Source organism: Bidens hawaiensis, unplaced genomic scaffold (assembly GCF_021521415.1).
Source record: "Bidens hawaiensis isolate Kalapana, Puna unplaced genomic scaffold, B.hawaiensis_p1.1 tig00001236_1, whole genome shotgun sequence".
Taxonomy (NCBI): Eukaryota; Viridiplantae; Streptophyta; class Magnoliopsida; order Asterales; family Asteraceae; genus Bidens; species Bidens hawaiensis.
The window spans coordinates 3944078-3963521 of record NW_027491070.1 but is presented as its reverse complement, the minus strand read 5'-3'; the positions used below and the strand labels follow the sequence as shown (position 1 = coordinate 3963521).

Sequence of the window (19444 nt, the reverse complement as noted above, 5' to 3'; positions counted from 1 at the left end):
TAATAGGCATGAGCATATGTGATGCGTGAGCATATGGTATGAGAATTCTCAACCCTTAAGTTCGGCGCGTAGCCATATGGGATATTATGAGGATTCCAAAACCTTGAAGTTTGGCGCGTAGCCATATGGGATATTAGGAGGATTCCCAACCTTGGCACGTAGCCATATGGGATATTATGAGGATTCCCAACCTTGAAGTTTGGCGCGTAGCCATATGGGATATTATGAGGATTCCCATCCTTGGCGCGTAGCCATATGGGATATTATGAGGATTCCCAACCTTGGCGCGTAGCCATATGGGATATTATGAGGATTCCCAACCTTGAAGTTTGGCGCGTAGCCATATGGGATATTAGGAGGATTCCCAACCTTGGCGCGTAGCCATATGGGATATTAGGAGGATTCCCAACCTTGCAGTTTGGCGCGTAGCCTTATGGGATATTAGGAGGATTCCCAACCTTGAAGTTTGGCGCGTAGCCATATGGGATATTAGGAGGATTCCCAACCTTGAAGTTTGGCGCGTAGCCTGATGCGCGCATGCACGGCGATAGAGTGGTGACTCGCAAGTGCGCGTGCATGGCGGAGGTCTCTTGCGCAAAAACCCAGATGGTGGTTTCCGCGGCGGCACATGCACGGCTGCGGAGTGAGAACCCACGGGCGTGCGTACATGGCGGCGGAAGTCTGGTAATTTCCGGATCTGCAATTTAAGAGTCAGATCTGCAACTTTAGACCTAAAATCCAGGTCTGTAATCTAGACCTAGATCTGTAAATCAGATCTGGACAGATCTGAAGCCCGGAGCAGATTTAAAACCATCACAGATTCGGAGATCTGATCATTCCAATCACGGATTTTCCTTCTTGCCCAGATCTGGAAGCCTCTTTTTAGATCTATGGATCTTTTTGAGCTTTAAATAGAACAAGCTTTGAAGCCTTTTTCTGTAAACTTCCAGATCTGCGTTTTTCTTGGGAGAGATCTGACAGCCGAGATGAAGATCGAAGGGCAGTTCGTTGCCGTCCCACGGATGGCGCCAATGTCGAAGCACGAAATGAATCTTACCTGATCCATGACGATGTTTCCACGGATTTTCGAGATGAACGAACCACGTCTTGATCTTCTTCTTCTTCGGCTGCGCATGGTGACCTGCAATGTTGAGACCTGCAATGGTTTCGGGGGTGTGGAGGCGACTGCTAAGATATCCTGAGGATTTCTTGTTCACAGACGCTCTTATTGAGCATGACCCCTTGATAAGGAGGTGGAGACCTCCTTATATAGAGTCTCATGGCCACCATCATGGTACCCTAATGGGCCTAGCCCAGTTAGGGTTACCTCCACAAAACCCCCTCAGCCCAATAACATTGTATTAGTCCATGTAATGAAATAAGCCAAACATAATAGATTTAGGATCGTAGAACCGGGTTTTAGTACCATACCCCTACGAGAACAGTTTGCTATGCTTTGATGTTAATAATAATAATAATAATAGTGTTTTGTCAATTATCTTTAGTGATAATAATAACAAGAAGAAAACTGAAAGCCTTTTTAGAGTATTTGAAGCAACTGTCTTTCTTTCTCTTTGTTGCTTGCTGTTCACTGTTTGTGGGATCTAATTTCAGTACCTCTTTCTCTTTCTCTTTCTCTCTCTTCTTTTATTGTTGCTTCAAGTTTTTACATGTTCAGGCTATTTATTATCATTAATAACAAGAGTTATTATTATTTTTATTATTATTATTCTGCTTTGATTATTCTTGGGTATACTTGGGATTGGAGTTTTGGGAATAACTGATTCATCTTCTAATGAGATGAATCTGATGGTCAAGTATATCTTCTTGGTGGTGCAAGTTTACTCCATTGTTGGTTCTTTGGTGCTTCAAGAATCTTCAGGTGATCAATTCCCTTTTTGCCCTTATTCAAAGTTTGGATTTTTTTTAGGTTTTAGATCAAATCTTTACATTTTCTTGATAACCCATTTGGCTCTGGTACTTTCTTGATCATTTTGCTTGTGTTTGAGCTGCATTACTCATAACTTTTGAATCTTGATGTGGAAAGCTGTTGTTTTTTTTTTGGATTAGTAAATGTGTAAACATGCTAGATATAATGTTAATTTGAACAATTTATATAATCTTGACATTTTTCTTGAATAACCATTTGGGTGAGTCTGATAAATTCTTGTTCTTGAGCTACATTACTGATAAATCTTGATGTTGCAAGTTGTTATATCGTTTTACGATTTGCTAATATATTAATTGGGTAATTTAATAATCAAGGGTTGATGAGGATATATAAATTTTGAATCTTTGCAATTTAAGGATAACATGTTTGCATTTGATCATTAGATCATAAGCTCCATAAAGCCGATCACTTTTGAACAATTTAGAACAGCAGATTCATCATCTTGAAAACTCATATGGGATTATCTTGTGTTTGAGCACATTTCTGATTAATCTTGATATTATTATTATTATTATTATTATTATTATTTTGATTATTAAATTGTGGGAATATGTAAATAAAATGTTAATCGGGTAGATTTATAATCAGGGTTTGATAAGATATTATCGTTTATATGACTTAAGTTTCCAAATTTTCTTTCAGCTTTCGGGTCTGCATCGGGACCCGAAGGAAATAAGCGTCTTGAACCTTCATCATCTCCAAACACTACCCTAAATGAACCACCACCAGATGCTGCAGGTATACTTGACTTTTGAGGTCAAATGTAATATTTTTCAAAATCATAATTATATATTTGACTTTTGTGTTTAAATGCAATATTTTTCCAAGTTGCAGCACCAATTGCATCAATCCCAGACCGGTCACCACCAGGCCCGCCAGTCATCCCGCCAACCGCCCCCATTTCTGTGCCGCCAATTCCTCAACCCGAAAAAGAACCCGCTATCACATCTCCATCTCCGGTCTACCCACCAACCGCTTCTGGTATTTTACCAATTTTTAAAAACTTATGTTGATGTTAGTTTCAACTTTTATTATAACAATTTGGGCTGTCTTGAATGCAGCACAAATAACATCACCACCAAAAAATGTGCTTCAAAGTCCACTGCCTGTGGCTCAAGCGGCACCACCATCTATATCTCAAGCACCGCCACCTGTCATTTTGCCTGGTTAGCTGACGTGTATAATTATGACTATTGTTGTCGTATCAAGTATCAAGAACTATTTTTAAAGTGTGATGGTATTACATATAATGTGCAGAGCCTATTACACCACCGCCAACCAGAACACCAGTGGCATCACCGCCAACATCCCCTGTATTGCCTGTACCACCTGCGCCTGTTAACTTGCCACGTAATGAAATTTTCATTTTTTTTTGTTTTAATATGCAAATATAAATAGTTGTTGAAATGTTATTTGCTTATGCAGTTCCTGTTGAATTACCGCCAAGCACGTTACCAAGTTCGCCGCCAAGCGCATTACCAAGTCCACCGCCTGTGCCGCCAACCACATTACCAAGTCCACCACCCATGCCGCCAACCACATTACCAAGTCCACCACCCATTTCGCCAACCACATTATCAAGTCCACCACCCATGCCGTCAACCACATTACAAAGTCCACCGCCAGTGCCGCCAACCACATTATCAAGTCCACCACCCATGCCGCCAACTACATTATCAAGTCCACCACCCATGCCACCAACCACATTACAAAGTCCACCGCCTGTTCCACCAACCACATTACCAAGTCCACCGCCTGTGCCGCCAACCACATTACCGAATCCACCACCTACACCACCAAGCACATTACCAAGCTCACCGCCTATGCCAGCAAGCGCATTACCAAGTTCACCACCTATGCCGCTAACCAAATTACCAAGGACTTCACCTCCAAGCCTCCCTTCATTAACCATGCCTCCACCAAATTTACCAGGTGAACTAGATTTTTTTGTTTTTTATTCATTTCATGAATACTTTTATTATTAAAATATAAACTTGCTAGGATTGTATAGTTTTTATTTTTTAATAAAAATTATTATCACAGCGCCTGCTGCATTGCCACCACAAGCATCCCAAGTAAACGTACCTCCGCCTCACCCTGTATTTGCGCCACCTCCATCTAATTTATCAGGTGGATTAAAGATTTGTCTTTACTCTTTATATCAACTTTTAAAAATTTTAATCTCTCGGATATTTATTTTTCTAATTTATTGATCCAGTGCCTGTTGCATTACCTCCAAGCAATTCACCGCCAAATTTGCAGCCAACACACCATAACTCATCCATGCCGCCTCCAAGCTTACCAGGTTGGTTTATCTGATTAGGTGTATTTTAAATATTTGACTAAACAGTCAACCTTTGACTAAACTCAAATTTTTGCAGACCCTCATGCCTCTCCGGTATCGTCTCCTGTTCTTCCTTCACCTCCAAATCGAACATCAAATGATATTGCTCCAAGTCAACCTCCTCCTCTTAAAGGTTTCCTAAAGCGCCCTTTATTTTTTATTGATGATAATAATTTATAATTTTCTTTTTTTCTTTTGTGTAGCTCCAATTGTGCATAAAGCTCCACCACCACATTCAAGTTTTCAATCTCCGCCTATAAAATCTCATCCCCCGCCATCTTTACCGCCAGTGTATCCACCACCGCCGCCAGGCCCGAGGGTTAATCCAACCCACCACAACCCTCCACCGCCAGCGGGCCCAGAGAGTAATCATCCAAGGCACCATGCTGATGCTCCTACACCACCAAGTTTAGGTATGTGTACGCCCATGTGCTAAATAATTGTAAAAATTACACATTTGTCCTATAGGTGTAAGGACAAATCAGTCATTTTGTAAAAAACTAACAGAACAAGTTTAGGCCAGTTAGTCAAACAGACGTAATGTGTTATGTGTTTTGTAACCAGCTTAGTTGGTATATACCTAAAGTACAAAATGTGTAATTTGGTCAGAATTTTTTTTAGATGTTCATATGTCTTCTCTGCAACATGTGAGCAAAAAGTTAGTTTTTTTTATTTTCATCTCTTATGCACATCGATTGATTTTCAGGTTCAACGGTGCCTCCGGTTGAAAACTCTATTTCACCTTCCATTTCTCCACCTACAACTTCTCCATCTGTACCAACTACAAGTAAAAATTTCAACTTTTGGGATGAGTCTTTTTCTTGTTAGTTTCTCATTTTATTTTATTTTATTTTTTACTTGATAGTGCCGGTATTTTCGCCAAAAGTTTCTCCTCATTATCCACCAAGGATTCCGAAGCCGCTTCAAGCATTACCACCTCCACCTCCCAATGAAGGTATATAAACTCAACAGTCAACACACATTTTACCAAAAATGTATTGAAATTTTGATGAAGTTGTCCCATCAAGAAAATATTCAAGATTTCTTGATTTTTGCACATGTTTGGTATTTTTGCATAATTAAATCTTTGAACTTTTAAAAAATTAACTATAAAGCCCCTGCACTTTGTTACTATTATAAATTATATCCCTGGACTTTTCAAAATTTAACAAAAAGATCTTTCCTTTTCGAATGATAATTCCCTAAGCTTTAACGAAAGGACCTCTTTGTTATGTTTCAAAAAGGGCCTTGATCTTGCAAAAACTTCAAAAGTGATTTTTGTAACATGAAGTTGCCATAATGAATTTTACACTATTTTAGCTTAATCGCGTGCTTATAACGAACCATTGACTTTCAGCGATCCATGCAGTTGACTTTTATCATTTTGCAGATTGTTCATCAATGACATGCACAGAACCGTTGACCAGCACACCTCCCGGAACACCATGCAAGTGTGTTTTGCCCATGCAAGTTGAACTCAGGCTCAATGTTTCACTGTTCATCTTTTTTCCTTTGGTATCTGAGCTGGCATTTGAAATGGCTTCCGGGCTTTTCATGGAACCAAGTCAGGTTAGGATCATGGGAGCAAATGAATACGATCCAGATCCAGAACAGACGCTTGCTATGATTAATTTGGTACCCCTTGGTGAAAAGTTTGATCATTATGCAGCATCTATAATTGCTCAAAAGTTATATTCGAAACAAGTGCCTATCAATTACACCATTTTTGTCGATTATAAAGCTTTGGCCGTGAAGTATCCAGGTACTTATAGTTTAGATATTGTAAGATAGACAGGCCAGATGGGGTTGGGTTGAAATGAGCCAGTTTTAGTAAGGATCGAAACGGGCCGGGTTGACCCGTCAACCTTTGTCTATTTTAATATTCTAATTTTTTTGACAAATATATAAGACATCAATTTTTACTATCCTTAATATATGAGTAAACCACTTAGGAGATTGTATGCATTAAAAATATACTCTACAGGTAGTTTTCAACCCGTTTGACTCGTCTTTCTTTTAGTTACATTTTTTATTCTACCCGCTTAGATAAACTCCGACCAGAATCTACCATTTTTTAAGTAAATGGGTCTGAGTATGTCACCTCAAAAAGAAAACTGGAAATACACTTGCTTAAAATAAAAATAAATAAAAAAACTAAGATTGGTCAAAACGGGTTGGGCCGGTTAACCCGAAGCACGATATTATTCATTTTCTTCAAAAAAATTATGAACAAAAGTTTATTACTTTGTCTTAAATGATTCAAGAGGTGTCTGCATTAAAATAAGACCCTGGGCCCGTTTTTGCTAAATTATTAATTTTTTTTGGCCCGTTTGAGATAAAACCCAATTCTAAGTCTACACATATGTAAGTAAATTGGTCAAAACTGTCATCCCCACTAATAACTTTCAAGAATCGGCTTCTTTGAACTCAAAAAGTCAAACCTCGCCTATATTCTACATTTATTATTTTATTTGGTTTTTGACAGGTCTTCCGCCTTCACCACCTATGCCATCTTCTGGTAATGACGAAAATGGTAGACCCTACGGTCATGGCAACAATGGTAGGGACTTAAAGCCATATAGTGCTGATTTGAGTAAGCTAAGGCATAGCAATAGGCTAAGTGGTGGTGTGATTTCAATAATAGCTTTATCAGCAGCTGTAGCCGTGGTTCTAGTCGGTGTTGCGGTTTGGGTTCTGGTGGTTAAACGTAAGGATCATGCAGCTAAGTCCGGACCCACATCAGCTACTTTACCTTCTCTCACAAAATCATCAGGTAATCTCAAACATTAATGTAACAATGTTGGTCACATTTCGATTTTGAGTGGTTTGACCATAAATGTCAAAACTTGCAGGTGTTGGTGGATCGATGACAGCGAGTGGGCCAGAGTCGGCTTCACTGTCATTCCGGTCTACAATAGCTTATAATGGGACCGCAAAGACTTTTAGTTCGAGCGAAATCGAGAAAGCAACCGATAATTTCAACGAATCAGGGGTTCTCGGTGAAGGTGGGTTTGGCCGTGTTTATAGTGGTGTTCTTGAAGATGGGACAAAAGTGGCGGTCAAAGTGCTTAAACGTGACGACCAACAAGGTGGTCGGGAATTCTTGGCTGAAGTTGAGATGCTCAGCCGGTTGCACCATCGAAATTTGGTCCGGTTGCTTGGAATATGCACAGAGGAAAGAAACCGGTGTTTGGTTTATGAGCTAATTCCAAATGGGAGTGTCGAATCTCATCTTCACGGTAATGTTATCCAAATTTGGGTTAAGGGAGTGTTTGGGAATGTGGATTATTTATCAAAACAGTTTATAATGAAAGTTTTGTTATTTAGGGATCGATAAGGAAACCGCACCATTGGATTGGGGGGCTCGGTTGAAGATAGCGTTGGGTGCGGCCCGTGGGCTCGCCTACTTGCATGAAGATTCAAGCCCAAGAGTCATACATAGAGACTTTAAGTCAAGCAACATTTTGTTGGAACATGACTTTACTCCTAAAGTTTCTGATTTCGGGTTGGCCCGATCCGCTTTAGATGAAGAAAACCAACACATCTCGACACGTGTCATGGGCACCTTCGGGTACACATTCTTTTCCTTCAAAATGAGAGCTTTATGTATTATGGTTGATAATAATATTATTATTACTAATGATGATTTTTTATAAACTATATTAGATACGTGGCACCTGAGTATGCGATGACGGGTCATCTTCTTGTAAAGAGTGACGTGTATAGCTATGGAGTGGTTCTCCTTGAACTCCTTACAGGAAGAAAACCCGTTGACATGTCAATGCCACCGGGCCAAGAAAACCTAGTGGCGTGGGCCTGGCCCTTACTCCCAACACCCGAAGGTCTAAACTTGCTTATTGACCCATCACTAAACCCTGAAGTTCCATTCGATAGTATAGCTAAAGTAGCAGCAATAGCATCGATGTGCGTGCAGCCCGAAGTGTCACACCGACCCTTCATGGGTGAGGTGGTTCAGGCATTGAAGCTGTTTTGTAACGAGTGTGAAGAAACACAGGATCTGGGCTCGAGGAGTTGTAGCCAAGAGGATCTGACCTCCATGGACTTTGATCCACGGGCCAGTACGTACTCAGGCCCGGGATTGGGCCCAGGCCCATCCCGGTCCACCTATCAAAGCTACGAGTCTCCAATCGATGTGGAGAGCGGGTTTTCGGGTCTTGGGCAAGATGTAGAGTCGTATAGGATGGGCTCGAGTTCGGGCCCGTTAAGGCCGAGGAGACGGCTGCAGATTTGGGAGAGGGTTAAGAGATTTTCAAGTGGTAGTATGAATGATTATGGAGAGCTTATGAGGTTCTTATCACGATCACGTTGACTTTTTTGGGTTAGGTTTTTTTACTTTGACCATGGTTGACCTGACCCGCTAACCGTCGGTGGGAAAATTTGCTGCGTAGAATGTACAGATAAAAGGTGTTGAAATGTATTTTTCTTGGTTGTTGGTATAGTTGTAAATACACACAACAAGCAGCAAACAGGAGGTGTCATGTTTCATGTCTTTTGAGGCAACTTCAGTTGATAAAAAATTGTGAGCACTAAACATTTGAGAACAAAGAGAATCACATAATTACTTGTATATAGTGCTTATAAGTGTGGTGCATAATATGATTATTTCATGCGTTATGTAGAACCGCTTATACGGTTCTCACAGTTTTCCACTTAAAATTGGTTGCATGCCCTATAAATATGTTTCAAAGAAATAGCATAACTCGGGACTTCTACGATTACTTGTTTTAAGTAAAGAAATCATAATAATTATATTATTCTCTTTTTATAAATGAAGAAAGCAAACCGAACCGATTCACTATATATAACTGAAGAACCGTTTCAATAACTGTTTGTAGGTTGTAATATCAATTTCAAAATATGGCTTTTAGCAAAAGGTATTATTTGTTGATTAACTTAGGTTGTATCTAGCGGAGAGGGAACCGCCAACACTTGTCCTCATCAGCACACACGTGCGCCAAAACCACTATGTAGCTGCCCAGACTTTATCGGAAGACTTTAACGGAGGTGAGGAATGTGAGAGGTGGAATTGAAAAGAACTTGAGGGCTTTTGCCACTTTCCAACAGGCAAAGCTTTTTATTAACATACACATTCAATGTCTTTAATTTCTTACATTTAAACCATAATCAATTGTTTAAAAGAATGCATTCACTTCTCTAGTTCCACACTGTATTGTTCTATTAGATGCAATTTCAAATAATTACCCACCATGATCAGCTTGGGGGGCATGATGCACCACGAACCACACTCCGTATACAGCACAAATCAACTTATTTTCACATTAAAAACGACACATAAATATTCCCTTTTTAACAAACGATATATCTTTAATTATAATGACCATGACAAAACAAAAGGCTGTTTATGCTACAATTTGCCAATCAGATGAAACTAACAAAACTTTGCTCAACTATGGGTGAAACAGACAAAGATCAATTTTTAAATTGCATTCCAGTTTTGTTTCTTTCGGTTTGAACCCAACTATGCCCCCATATAAATACTCACCAAACCCGACCCAAAACTCAAACAAAACTGACAAGTGTCAGCAGACAGACAAAATCAAGGCATTTTACTTTGAATCTGTCGATGTACATGTACTAGGAACTCAACATACGAATGACCATTTGCAGACTTGTCTTCCACCATATACGAGAAAAACATCATTCCTGAAATAAAAATTTACATCACAAAACTATAGATTAAATTGAGATAATTTGTTTGCAAGATTTTTTATATCTTATCTTTGTTGAATGATATTTTGGATATTTGACAAAAAGTAAAAAAGACTTGAAAAGGGTATTTCAGATACCAACAAACTGTAAAGTGATATATTGAATTTTTTTACAACTACGAATATGTTATGAAACTGACCTGACGGCTCTCCTTTCTTGCACAACTTTAGCCTGTTTTCAAGATGCGCAAGACAGTTGAGAACAAAATGAAAACATGTTACAAAAATAAAATAAAATCCTGAATAACAAAAATCACATACCGCAAATAGCTGCATCTTTGGCTTCGTATCTCATTCACAACCTCATTTAGCCTCTTTGACAAAGGGTTGTCATGTTGCTGCAGTACAAACTGGATACAAAACAGTTACTTTATGTGTAAAAAATTATATTTAATGCACGCAACCAGTATAACTAATTACCTGAGTAGGGATTTGGTCAACAGAAGAGAAGCCAAATAGCTTCTGCAATACATCAGGATTTACAAAATTTCCAACATAAATTAAGCAATCCTCTCCGTTTTCAAGAAGATAAATCCCTTCATCATTCACGTGTTCACTAGACAGTGCTATAGGTGGAGGAATACCAGTTTCCTGTATCCACAGGAATAATGCCCGTTTAAGCTCACTAGACACAGCATATCTTATAATATTTTGTAAACTTGGATCGTTATTACCTTTAAGTCAAGGTCATGAACACTTATCATTCTAGGATATACAAGAGGGATTGCTAATTGCACAGAGAGTGGAGTAACATAACTGATCCAAAATGATCGATCATCTATACGCCCATCCGTTCGTAGTCCAATACTTTTAATCAAAGCTAAAAATCAAGGAATAAGAAATAATTGAGGTAAATTCGCGTAGTTACAAATGTGATGGTACGAAAGCTTCTAAAAACACCATATTAAAAAAAACATACCGAGTGTGTATAAAGGCAACAACTTGAGTGCCTAAGGAAGAATAAGTTGTCCAGAAGATGAAACCGTTGCACAAAACTTTCGGTACGAATGAAGAATGCTAATGCAAAGTTCTGTCACACGTTCCCTCACTTGCACCAATGGGGTAGAAGGGATTTCATTTGCAGCTGCAACAGACAGAAGATTAATTAGTCTTTATAATATTTACCTATATAAACATTCATCAAAACATTATAACTGATTAAAGTCAAAATAATCAGCTAATAAGTATGAAAATCATATTAGAATACCTTGCTTTAGAAAACATGAAAACTGGGTGTCTAAATCAGCTGATCGGAAAAGATTGCTGAGCATAGTTGTGCATGGCAATGATAAAGTGGAGACACGTATTCTTCTTTGACCATATACAGTAGTATAAAGAAGTGCACACTGAAACGAACACTCTGTGCCATCTGGCAATTTATCATCATGTTTTGAAGTTACCATTATTGATTTGTCACAATCAACCTACAATAAATCAAGTTCAGTTTAAACAAATATTGAAATCTCCCAAGTCTGGAATTGAGAGTCAAGAGTTTAGTATGAAGTATGAACCGCGGGTAGGTCAACATCTGTGGGAATGCGTTTACAGAAGTTTCCAGAATATTCTTGTACTTCAAGGCCCTACAGAATCAAAGGCAAGAAACAAAAGAATGAAAGTTTAATAAATTTGACAATTTTACCATATGCCCAGCCTGTCTGGCCCACTTTGCTCACCTGGCTACATCTAACACGCATTACTGCTTCAAAACCTTGTGGTCTTGTGACGTTCCATCGAAGATCGTTATAAAGTTTTGCAGGATCCGAAAGTGCCGAAAAAGGATGATAATAATATATCTGAAAAAAGGGTGCATATTATCAAAAATAAACCTGAAATTAAAGAATGGATTTCGTGATTCTATGATGACTACCTGCCCTCCAGTTGTCTTTGGGATTACAGAGATTGAAGCAATGTCAACATAACTTTGGGTAGTAATGAATACATCAACAGAGACCTGAATACGTTTATGATAATATATGTGAAAAGGTAAATAAGATAAAAATGATACAAATAAATGGAATCAGAGCAAGTTTCACCTGATACTCTGCAAATTCAATAGCCAGTGACTTCATAGCCTTGTCTGCTGCTTGAAGTAACTTATGAGGTTCCTGTTGTTTAAGAACAAAATAACCATTTACAAGTTTACCCTCGATTTTCACTGTCAGTGTTGCTAGCTTAAATTAAGTAGGTCAAACACATGGATATGATTTGTTAATTATACCTTCTCTCCTGCAGATATATTAGCTCTTCCTTCAGCTTCTCTAGCAGAAAGAGCAGCAATACCAACAGAAGGCAAGACTGAAACAAAATAACACTGAGGTCAATACAATGACAAAAATACTATGTTTCTTCCCCTAAAACCTCAAAAAACAAAGATATGGTCAGAAATTTAATAAGCTTGCCTGACTGAAATACCAAAAGTTTGCCTCCAGTATTCTTCATTGCCAGATAAGCAGCCTGATCAATACAAAAAATTCGCAATAGTCGCATAGACTGCTGAACGGATACAAAAAGGTGGTATGTGCATTTTGAAAGTGAGTATCTGATATTAAATAATCAACATCAGATAATCAGGTTTAATAGTGAGTTGTAGAATATACTGTTTGGATATACTTTTGTAGTTTGAAAAAATAACCAAAAGGATCTTCTTTTTTTAAGATCGGAGTAAGTCCCAGAAGTAGTTTAGAGGTAAACAGATAGCTTTATCCAAAACTAATTACTTGACCCTCTAAATAACCTGATAATCAGAAACAAAATATACTTATCTAGACAATCAAATATAGTACCTTCATCGCGGCACCAAAAGCTGAGTCAGCAGTTTTATTATTCTGGAACATAGTCGGGATGCTTTCCAACAACAAATCAAGATGCTGACGACACTGTAATGATCAATAATTTACAATAAAACAAAGTGATATCAATATAAATTATAGCTTAGAAATATGATAATTAACTCTATTTGAATAACTAAACTTACCTCAGAAAGTTGAACAATAACGTCAGTTTGGAGAGGAGTGTAAACATCTTCAACATCAGGAACTATTAACATTAATGGCTACAACAGCAAAATGCACAAGTTTTGAGCACAAACAGTAAAATTATCTTTTAAGGTCTGAAATAACAGCTTCCACTTAAGTCAAACCTGTTGTGATGCACGTTTCAGATTGTAAAAATGTATTGTTGAGTCAAATGTAGCCATTCCCACCATTGTTCTAGGACCCTCCTGCGTATTATTACATCATAAATCAACTGTTGTTAGTTTATACGTCACAAAACTAGTCATCTTATCATTGATACTCAAATTCATAATAACCAGTTTTTAATGTTTGGATAGAAAATAATTCTGGCTATTTTAATAATCAATTTTCCATATTTGCTGCATAAAAACTAATTGCAGTTGATTTTATCTAATTACTATTATTATTTAATATCACCTAATGATTTTCAAAATGTAACATTAACATACTGGAAGATCAGCAAGAACTCGGCTAATAGCACTGCATGCTCCTGCGGTTGCACCAGTTTGCAAAGCGTTCATTGATACATCAATGAGGAAAAAGAATACAGCAGGCATTGGCTCACGTACCTATAAATAAATAATAATATTATAATATAACAATATAGTTTATTAATAAAATAGTAGTATAAACATGAAGAATATTAAAATGAAAACTGTAAATGGAACCAGAAATTCTTTAGTAGCAACGAATTCAACTGTTCCTCTACATAGTTCAGGCCGTTCATCAGCATCTCTTCGCCTGCCATCTGGACCTAAATTGCACTGATAATCACGAGGTGTTTCATCTGTAAAACCTGAAAAAGAGTACAAGTGTAAGCAAGGTGGCAATTCCGACTCGTTTACTTATGACCATGTCAAATGAGTAAAATAAATATTAGCTTAAAAGGAAACGAGCCAAAGGTCTCACCCATGGTGTATACACTCACCACAAAAATTACAGATAAAACGTCTTCCTTGATCAACAAATTTCATAAATGGGTTGATATAGCCTTTGCAGCGTGAACAACGAACAGGACCACCTTCACCAAAATCAACTATCTGAAAGAAAAATTAGAAGTATTCCCTCGGTCACAAAAGTAGAGCACATATTTGCCTTTTTAAGAATAATCAACTATGCCACAAATTCAAAACTTCATAAGTTTTCAGTTCAGATTTAAGAAACAATAACTTCAATGAATCATAAAGTACAAAACCTATAATCTTAAAAAAGTATAATGCAAGCAAACGAGTATCACTACGACTTAAGGGCATAACATTTTGTAGCAGCACTACGACCACAACACGTGGTACCATTGAACAGTTCTCCAATCTTTATTTATCATTTATATGTTGGATAATGTATGTAGAGGCCACCCATGTAAATACGAAACCAGATACATATTTGGTAGCCTATAATGTAGTTTAAATATATGGGTGCCTTTAACGAAAAACTTTGAATACTTGGATGGCCTCTGCATGCATTAACCATCTCATAGTTTATTTTGTTCACACTACATAAACTTTTCTAAGGTTTGCTATCAAGAATTTTGTCTTACTTGGATAGGCTCTTCAGATGGATGAGGTAGGGCCAAGGGCTGGACCAAAAGAGCCAATTGCATGCCTGATGTGCTTAAAAGATCAGAAGTGCAAGGGATCTGGAAAAAAGAAACAGCATGACTCTACACTGAAGTAAGCAAGATAAACATTTTGTAAAAAAGTATGTATGAAAAGAAATACACATTACCTGATTAATGGTGCACCTCATGTACCGTGGACTGCCATTTCCAGTATCGCTTACAATAAATTCGCTTGTAGCAGGCTTCAATATTAAAACAACATATAAAGTTTAGGAACTTGATCATGCATTTTGTGTCGAGGAATGTTATTATGCAACAGAGAACTTTTATGTTAATAATAAAATGCAGAGAGTTCATCGTTAAGGCTTAATAAGAGACATTTAATCATGCAAAAATAAAATTCAGAGACTTAGGTGCCAGTTCGGCAAAAATCCATAAGGTTTTATTAAATAAAATAAATAAATAAAAGTTCCAACAAAAAGTGTTTCTGGTACACAACCCGCCATGAACGGTACAAAAAGTTAACCACTTTGAACGTTAACCTACCCTCTCATTTTGCCACCTCATACATATATGAATATCAAATAACAAGACAGTATAAACACACGGATTGAAACTGGAGCAAAAAACAAAGAGTAAAGTTAAGATAAATACCGGTGGAGGATTGGCCTGGTTACCCAGGCGAGTTTCATGCGTAAGGACTGTAGAACTTGAAACAGGTCGCGGGATTTGGTTTGGATCAATTTTTGATGGGCCCATTGCAGTTGAGATTGTAGCCATGGATTGTTGATTGGGAAGAGGTGGAGCCATGCCATACATTCTTCGCGGTTGTACAGAACCAGAGATAGGAGGAGGTGGTACATTCTGAAAAAAACTTATAAATGTTAATTTTTTAGGAGAGAAAAAAGGACCCGGTTTGGCATCATGTCATCAATAACCCATTCCATAGAAAATATAAGTTTAGGTGTTTGTATTGCTACTTTTCTTAGCACTTTTAACAATATAAGGTTTATACATACGTAATACGTTACAAGTAATTTGTCACCTTTATTTCCAAAATTATATTATTTGGTGTAAAGTTGCATGCGGCTATCAATTGTTAACAAAATAAAGCTGTTCAATATCCACTACGAACTCTTAAGTCCAAATGTAAATAAACACGTGAGTTTCTTAAATAAGCAATCCCTAAGAAAGCCTTAATTATTGCGACTTGAACTGATCAACTATAAAATACAGATCCAACGACCCTCTACAAGTCCTAAAAACAACTTAAAACTTACTTGTCGTGATTGCATTTGCCACGGTTGAGCCCCAAATTGTGAACCTGATGGCTGTGGTATACCTTGTCCCTGAGCTGAAAACAATGGTGGCCCTGCAGATGGTTCTGGTATACCTTGTCCCTGATTCGGAAACGATGGTGGCCCGGAAGGTGGCTGCATGCCACCTCTCGGAGGAGCTGAAAACATAGGTGGTGCCACTTGTGGCGGCCCTCTCGGTTGATTATCCGGAACTCCAAGAAAAGATGACATAGTCTGCTGTGGAGGTGGCGGTCCAGTCGATGGTCTTGGCATACTTCCACCCGGAGGATATTGAGGACCACCTTGCACACCACGTGGCGGTCCAAATGCCGGCGGACCGTTACTCATCGGACCACCACCTAGTGGCGGTCCTGCAGCGCCAGGACGTACACCAGGAGGACCCATAGGTATCGGTCCAGCCGGTACCGGCCTTAAACCAGGCGGTGGTGCATTACCACCAGGAGGACCTGCAACTCCACCAGGAGCAGGCCGGTTAGCCGCCACGAAAGGAGGCAATGGACCAGGTGGAGGTCCACCAGACGGCGGGACTACGTCTCTCGGAACGGCACCTGCTGGTGGAGGTCCGGGACGATTCGGTCCAGAGGCAAACGGCTGTGATTGCACAAAAGGAGGTGGACCTCTAGGTCCATTGGCAAGGTTAGGTGGTTGATTAGGGCGGTTAATCTGTAGGTTTTGGATGTTATCGGATATCGAATTCGGGTTGTGGTCACAAAGTTTCTTGAAATTCCTCTCCAATCACCTTTTCCTAGCTTTTCAAGTCCGGCTAGAAAGCGCCTATGTTCGTCTTCAGACCAAGGAAGACCTATCATATCAACCACTCCAAAATGTTACCATTGAAATCTACATTCTTATATCTCAAGATGTGAATGTATCATGTAACATAACATAACATAAAACATATATATATATATATATATATAGTCATACATGATTTAAGTAACTACTAGAAGATATATAAGTATCCTTGCGTACCCTTTTTTCTTTCTTGAGCGCGAGCAATGAGGCCGTCTGAAAGATAACCAACCGACACACTCTTGTCGGTAAGGTCATTGATGGAGACACGCGAGGAAGATAAAGAAGAAGAAGGTGAAACCGAAGTTGGTAATGGCGAAGAAGATGGGAAACAATCCATGCTAAGGCATTTCTTCATGACCATAGAGTGTGGTGAGTCAAGTTGAACTCCAAAGAGCCTTAATCCTCCTCCACCACCACCATTTCCTACCAAAACTGTGCTATTGACATTGCCTCTATTGAAACTAGTGCAAGTTCTTGAATTGTGGCCTATGTTACCACAGTCAGTGGCGGACCCAGGATTTTTTGTCAATGGGGTCCCAATTTTTTCGGTTTACAAAATTTTTCGGGTCGGTCGTTATTCGGGTCGGGTCGAGGCGAGGAACATAATAAAACACGGAACTATGGTGTCATTGGAAACGAGTAAGTAGAAAGAATCTAAATTAGAAACTAGATGAAACATACACTTTTAATTCATACCCGAAAAACATGAACGTAATCTATATATATGGTCTTACATAATTGACCAAAACATGAAAAAATAACTCTAACACAAATAAATGATTAATTATAATATACATACACAAGGTAAATAATAAAAGAATATGCAAAATCCATGTTAACATTATATATGTTGCATGGTGATAATGACTATATGAGAGAAACTAACAAAAAGCACAAATACCCTAACTGAATAACTAAGACTAGGATATTAAAAAAACAACAAAAAAGGAGTATGGTGGGGCTTGAACCTACAACCTCTCACAAGTAAAACAAGGGACTTTCCACTGTACCAGTTCAATCCTAATAGTATGGGTTCCAAGTATTATTTTTTATGGGGTCCTTACAAAATTTAATATACCGTCTCTAAGTAATTTTTAAAAAACATAGGTGTCCCGGGACCCCGATCGGACCTATGTGGGTCCGCCCCTGACCACAGTGTGAGCACTTTCTCCCCATTTTTGCTCAAAGTTGTGTTGCAAAAACAAAGAACTAAGAATGACCCACAATCATTCAACACCTAAAAAGCACACATAAAGAGAGAAAGATAGACAAGTCTTAGGTTTGGCACCAAGGGAAATAATGATGATGATATATGTGTGGTGGGAGGTGGGGTTTTGAACAAAATTGGATGTAAACCTAAGAATAAATGATTGGATGGATATTCCTTTTTACAATATGGGCACTTACAATTAAAAAAAGGATAACATTTTTATGACTAGAATCACTTATCTTCACAAAATAATATTTTATAAAACAAAAGAATCTACCAAAGTGGCATCTCAAAAGGTTATCCCTAGAATATATGAAATACTATGCAAGTGATTATTGCGTACACACAATAGCTAGGTTGTAGAGATCAAGATATTATGTAAAAAAAATCTTCTTTTTTACAACAAAACAATGACTTCTCAAGAGTCTCGTCGCTCTTATTGATATCACTCTCGTCTAAAAATGCTTAACTACATTATTTTAGTGGATTTGTTGTTCTTTGGCCACTAACCACATTCCTTAAAGTGTTATAGCTTTCTTATATCTGTTTCGGTTAAGATTAATAAGCAAATTAAACTCATGACACATATTTGACAATTTTTAATAATAATGATAAGAATATACTTACAAGATTTTAGTCTTGAAAACTTAAAAATGAAAACAAGTTTGGACTGTTAGAAATATATTTCACAACAGCCGGCATTCATTATTATAGTGGGTAAAGCTCAATTAACATTTTAAATAATCTTCACATTAACATCATTAAAGTTGTAAACATATGTTGACATGATAAATAAAGAAATTATTGCCAAGAATCCAAGATTAGAATAAAATGTAGGTTATTTGATCAACCAAGACAAAACTATTATGGATATTTTCATACCTTAGGTCATCTAATATGTCTAGAAGTTTATATAAAAGTAAAACCTACCCATCTATTATTCAACCATGATATTTTTTTAACATGTATACCAAGGCTTATCGTAGACGGGTCTCTTCAATATTAGAAGTCAACTAACTCAACCAATTAGGTCGTGTTGAATTTATACATTTTATGTGTCAACAAATACGCCAAGGGGTATATATGACATTGCCCCGTCAATTATTCAATGTTTTTGTTTAGTTTTTAAAGATCGATCTTCATGATTAGAGGTCAACCGAATCAACCAATTAGGTGGGATTAGATTTTATAAATCGAGTTCATACATACAAAATCACTTCATTGGGTGATCTATGCAAAAGCATATGGAAATTGGCATTACTATAAGAAGGAATCTTTTAACACCATATATGTAGCCTAATAAACCTCCATAGGTTATGCCTTCTCATGACAAAATATTCTATATAATAAAGTTAAGATATCTTAAATAAATATATCAAGTGTTGATCAAACTATATAATAATTCACAACCTAAGTCATATTGGCCAAACAAGATAGTCTCCACTCTGAAAAAAAAAGGTGACAGATTTGGAGTGAGGTTGGCATCATATGAAAACAACATAC

The 19444-nt window shown here is 37.8% G+C and overlaps 1 protein-coding gene and 1 pseudogene across 4 annotated transcripts; one reads left to right on the top strand and one right to left on the bottom strand.

Moving 5' to 3' along the window:
• Window positions 1-1444: 1444 nt before the first annotated feature.
• On the top strand, window positions 1445-8773 carry LOC143569531 (receptor-like serine/threonine-protein kinase ALE2). 3 transcript variants are annotated; one of them, XM_077055430.1, is made up of 17 exons: window positions 1445-1882; window positions 2594-2689; window positions 2807-2932; window positions 3013-3117; window positions 3209-3301; window positions 3377-3883; window positions 3995-4081; window positions 4170-4256; window positions 4333-4428; window positions 4499-4708; window positions 5002-5082; window positions 5161-5250; window positions 5686-6057; window positions 6781-7068; window positions 7148-7534; window positions 7623-7866; window positions 7962-8773. In XM_077055430.1, exons 1-17 carry the CDS (start codon window positions 1801-1803, stop codon window positions 8623-8625), a joined length of 3615 nt encoding a protein of 1204 aa, XP_076911545.1. In that variant the 5' UTR covers window positions 1445-1800; the 3' UTR covers window positions 8626-8773. The 3 variants fall into 3 exon arrangements, with proteins under 3 accessions (XP_076911545.1, XP_076911537.1, XP_076911532.1); XM_077055422.1 differs by having other exon boundaries at window positions 2786-2932; XM_077055417.1 differs by having other exon boundaries at window positions 2780-2932.
• A 927-nt stretch (window positions 8774-9700) lies between these two features.
• LOC143566770 (protein transport protein SEC24 C-like) lies at window positions 9701-17092 on the bottom strand (annotated as a pseudogene). The gene is made up of 24 exons (XR_013141286.1): window positions 16961-17092; window positions 15898-16653; window positions 15272-15481; window positions 14785-14859; window positions 14597-14695; window positions 13988-14099; window positions 13728-13855; window positions 13509-13628; window positions 13185-13265; window positions 13020-13097; window positions 12829-12921; window positions 12445-12499; window positions 12264-12340; window positions 12079-12150; window positions 11913-11996; window positions 11719-11838; window positions 11557-11625; window positions 11253-11469; window positions 10965-11129; window positions 10720-10865; window positions 10466-10636; window positions 10307-10395; window positions 10186-10217; window positions 9701-9980 (listed from the first exon to the last, which is right to left on the bottom strand). The product of XR_013141286.1 is annotated as a protein transport protein SEC24 C-like (transcript).
• Window positions 17093-19444: the final 2352 nt, after the last annotated feature.

Bases quoted from the DNA above. Each gene is read 5' to 3' on its own strand.
- LOC143569531 (XM_077055417.1), top strand. From the start codon at position 1,801: ATGAATCTGATGGTCAAGTATATCTTCTTGGTGGTGCAAGTTTACTCC. The intron at 2,690-2,779 runs GTATACTTGACT...TATTTTTCCAAG, and splicing joins ACCACCACCAGATGCTGCAG to TTGCAGCACCAATTGCATCA. The intron at 7,535-7,622 runs GTAATGTTATCC...TTTGTTATTTAG, and splicing joins TGTCGAATCTCATCTTCACG to GGATCGATAAGGAAACCGCA.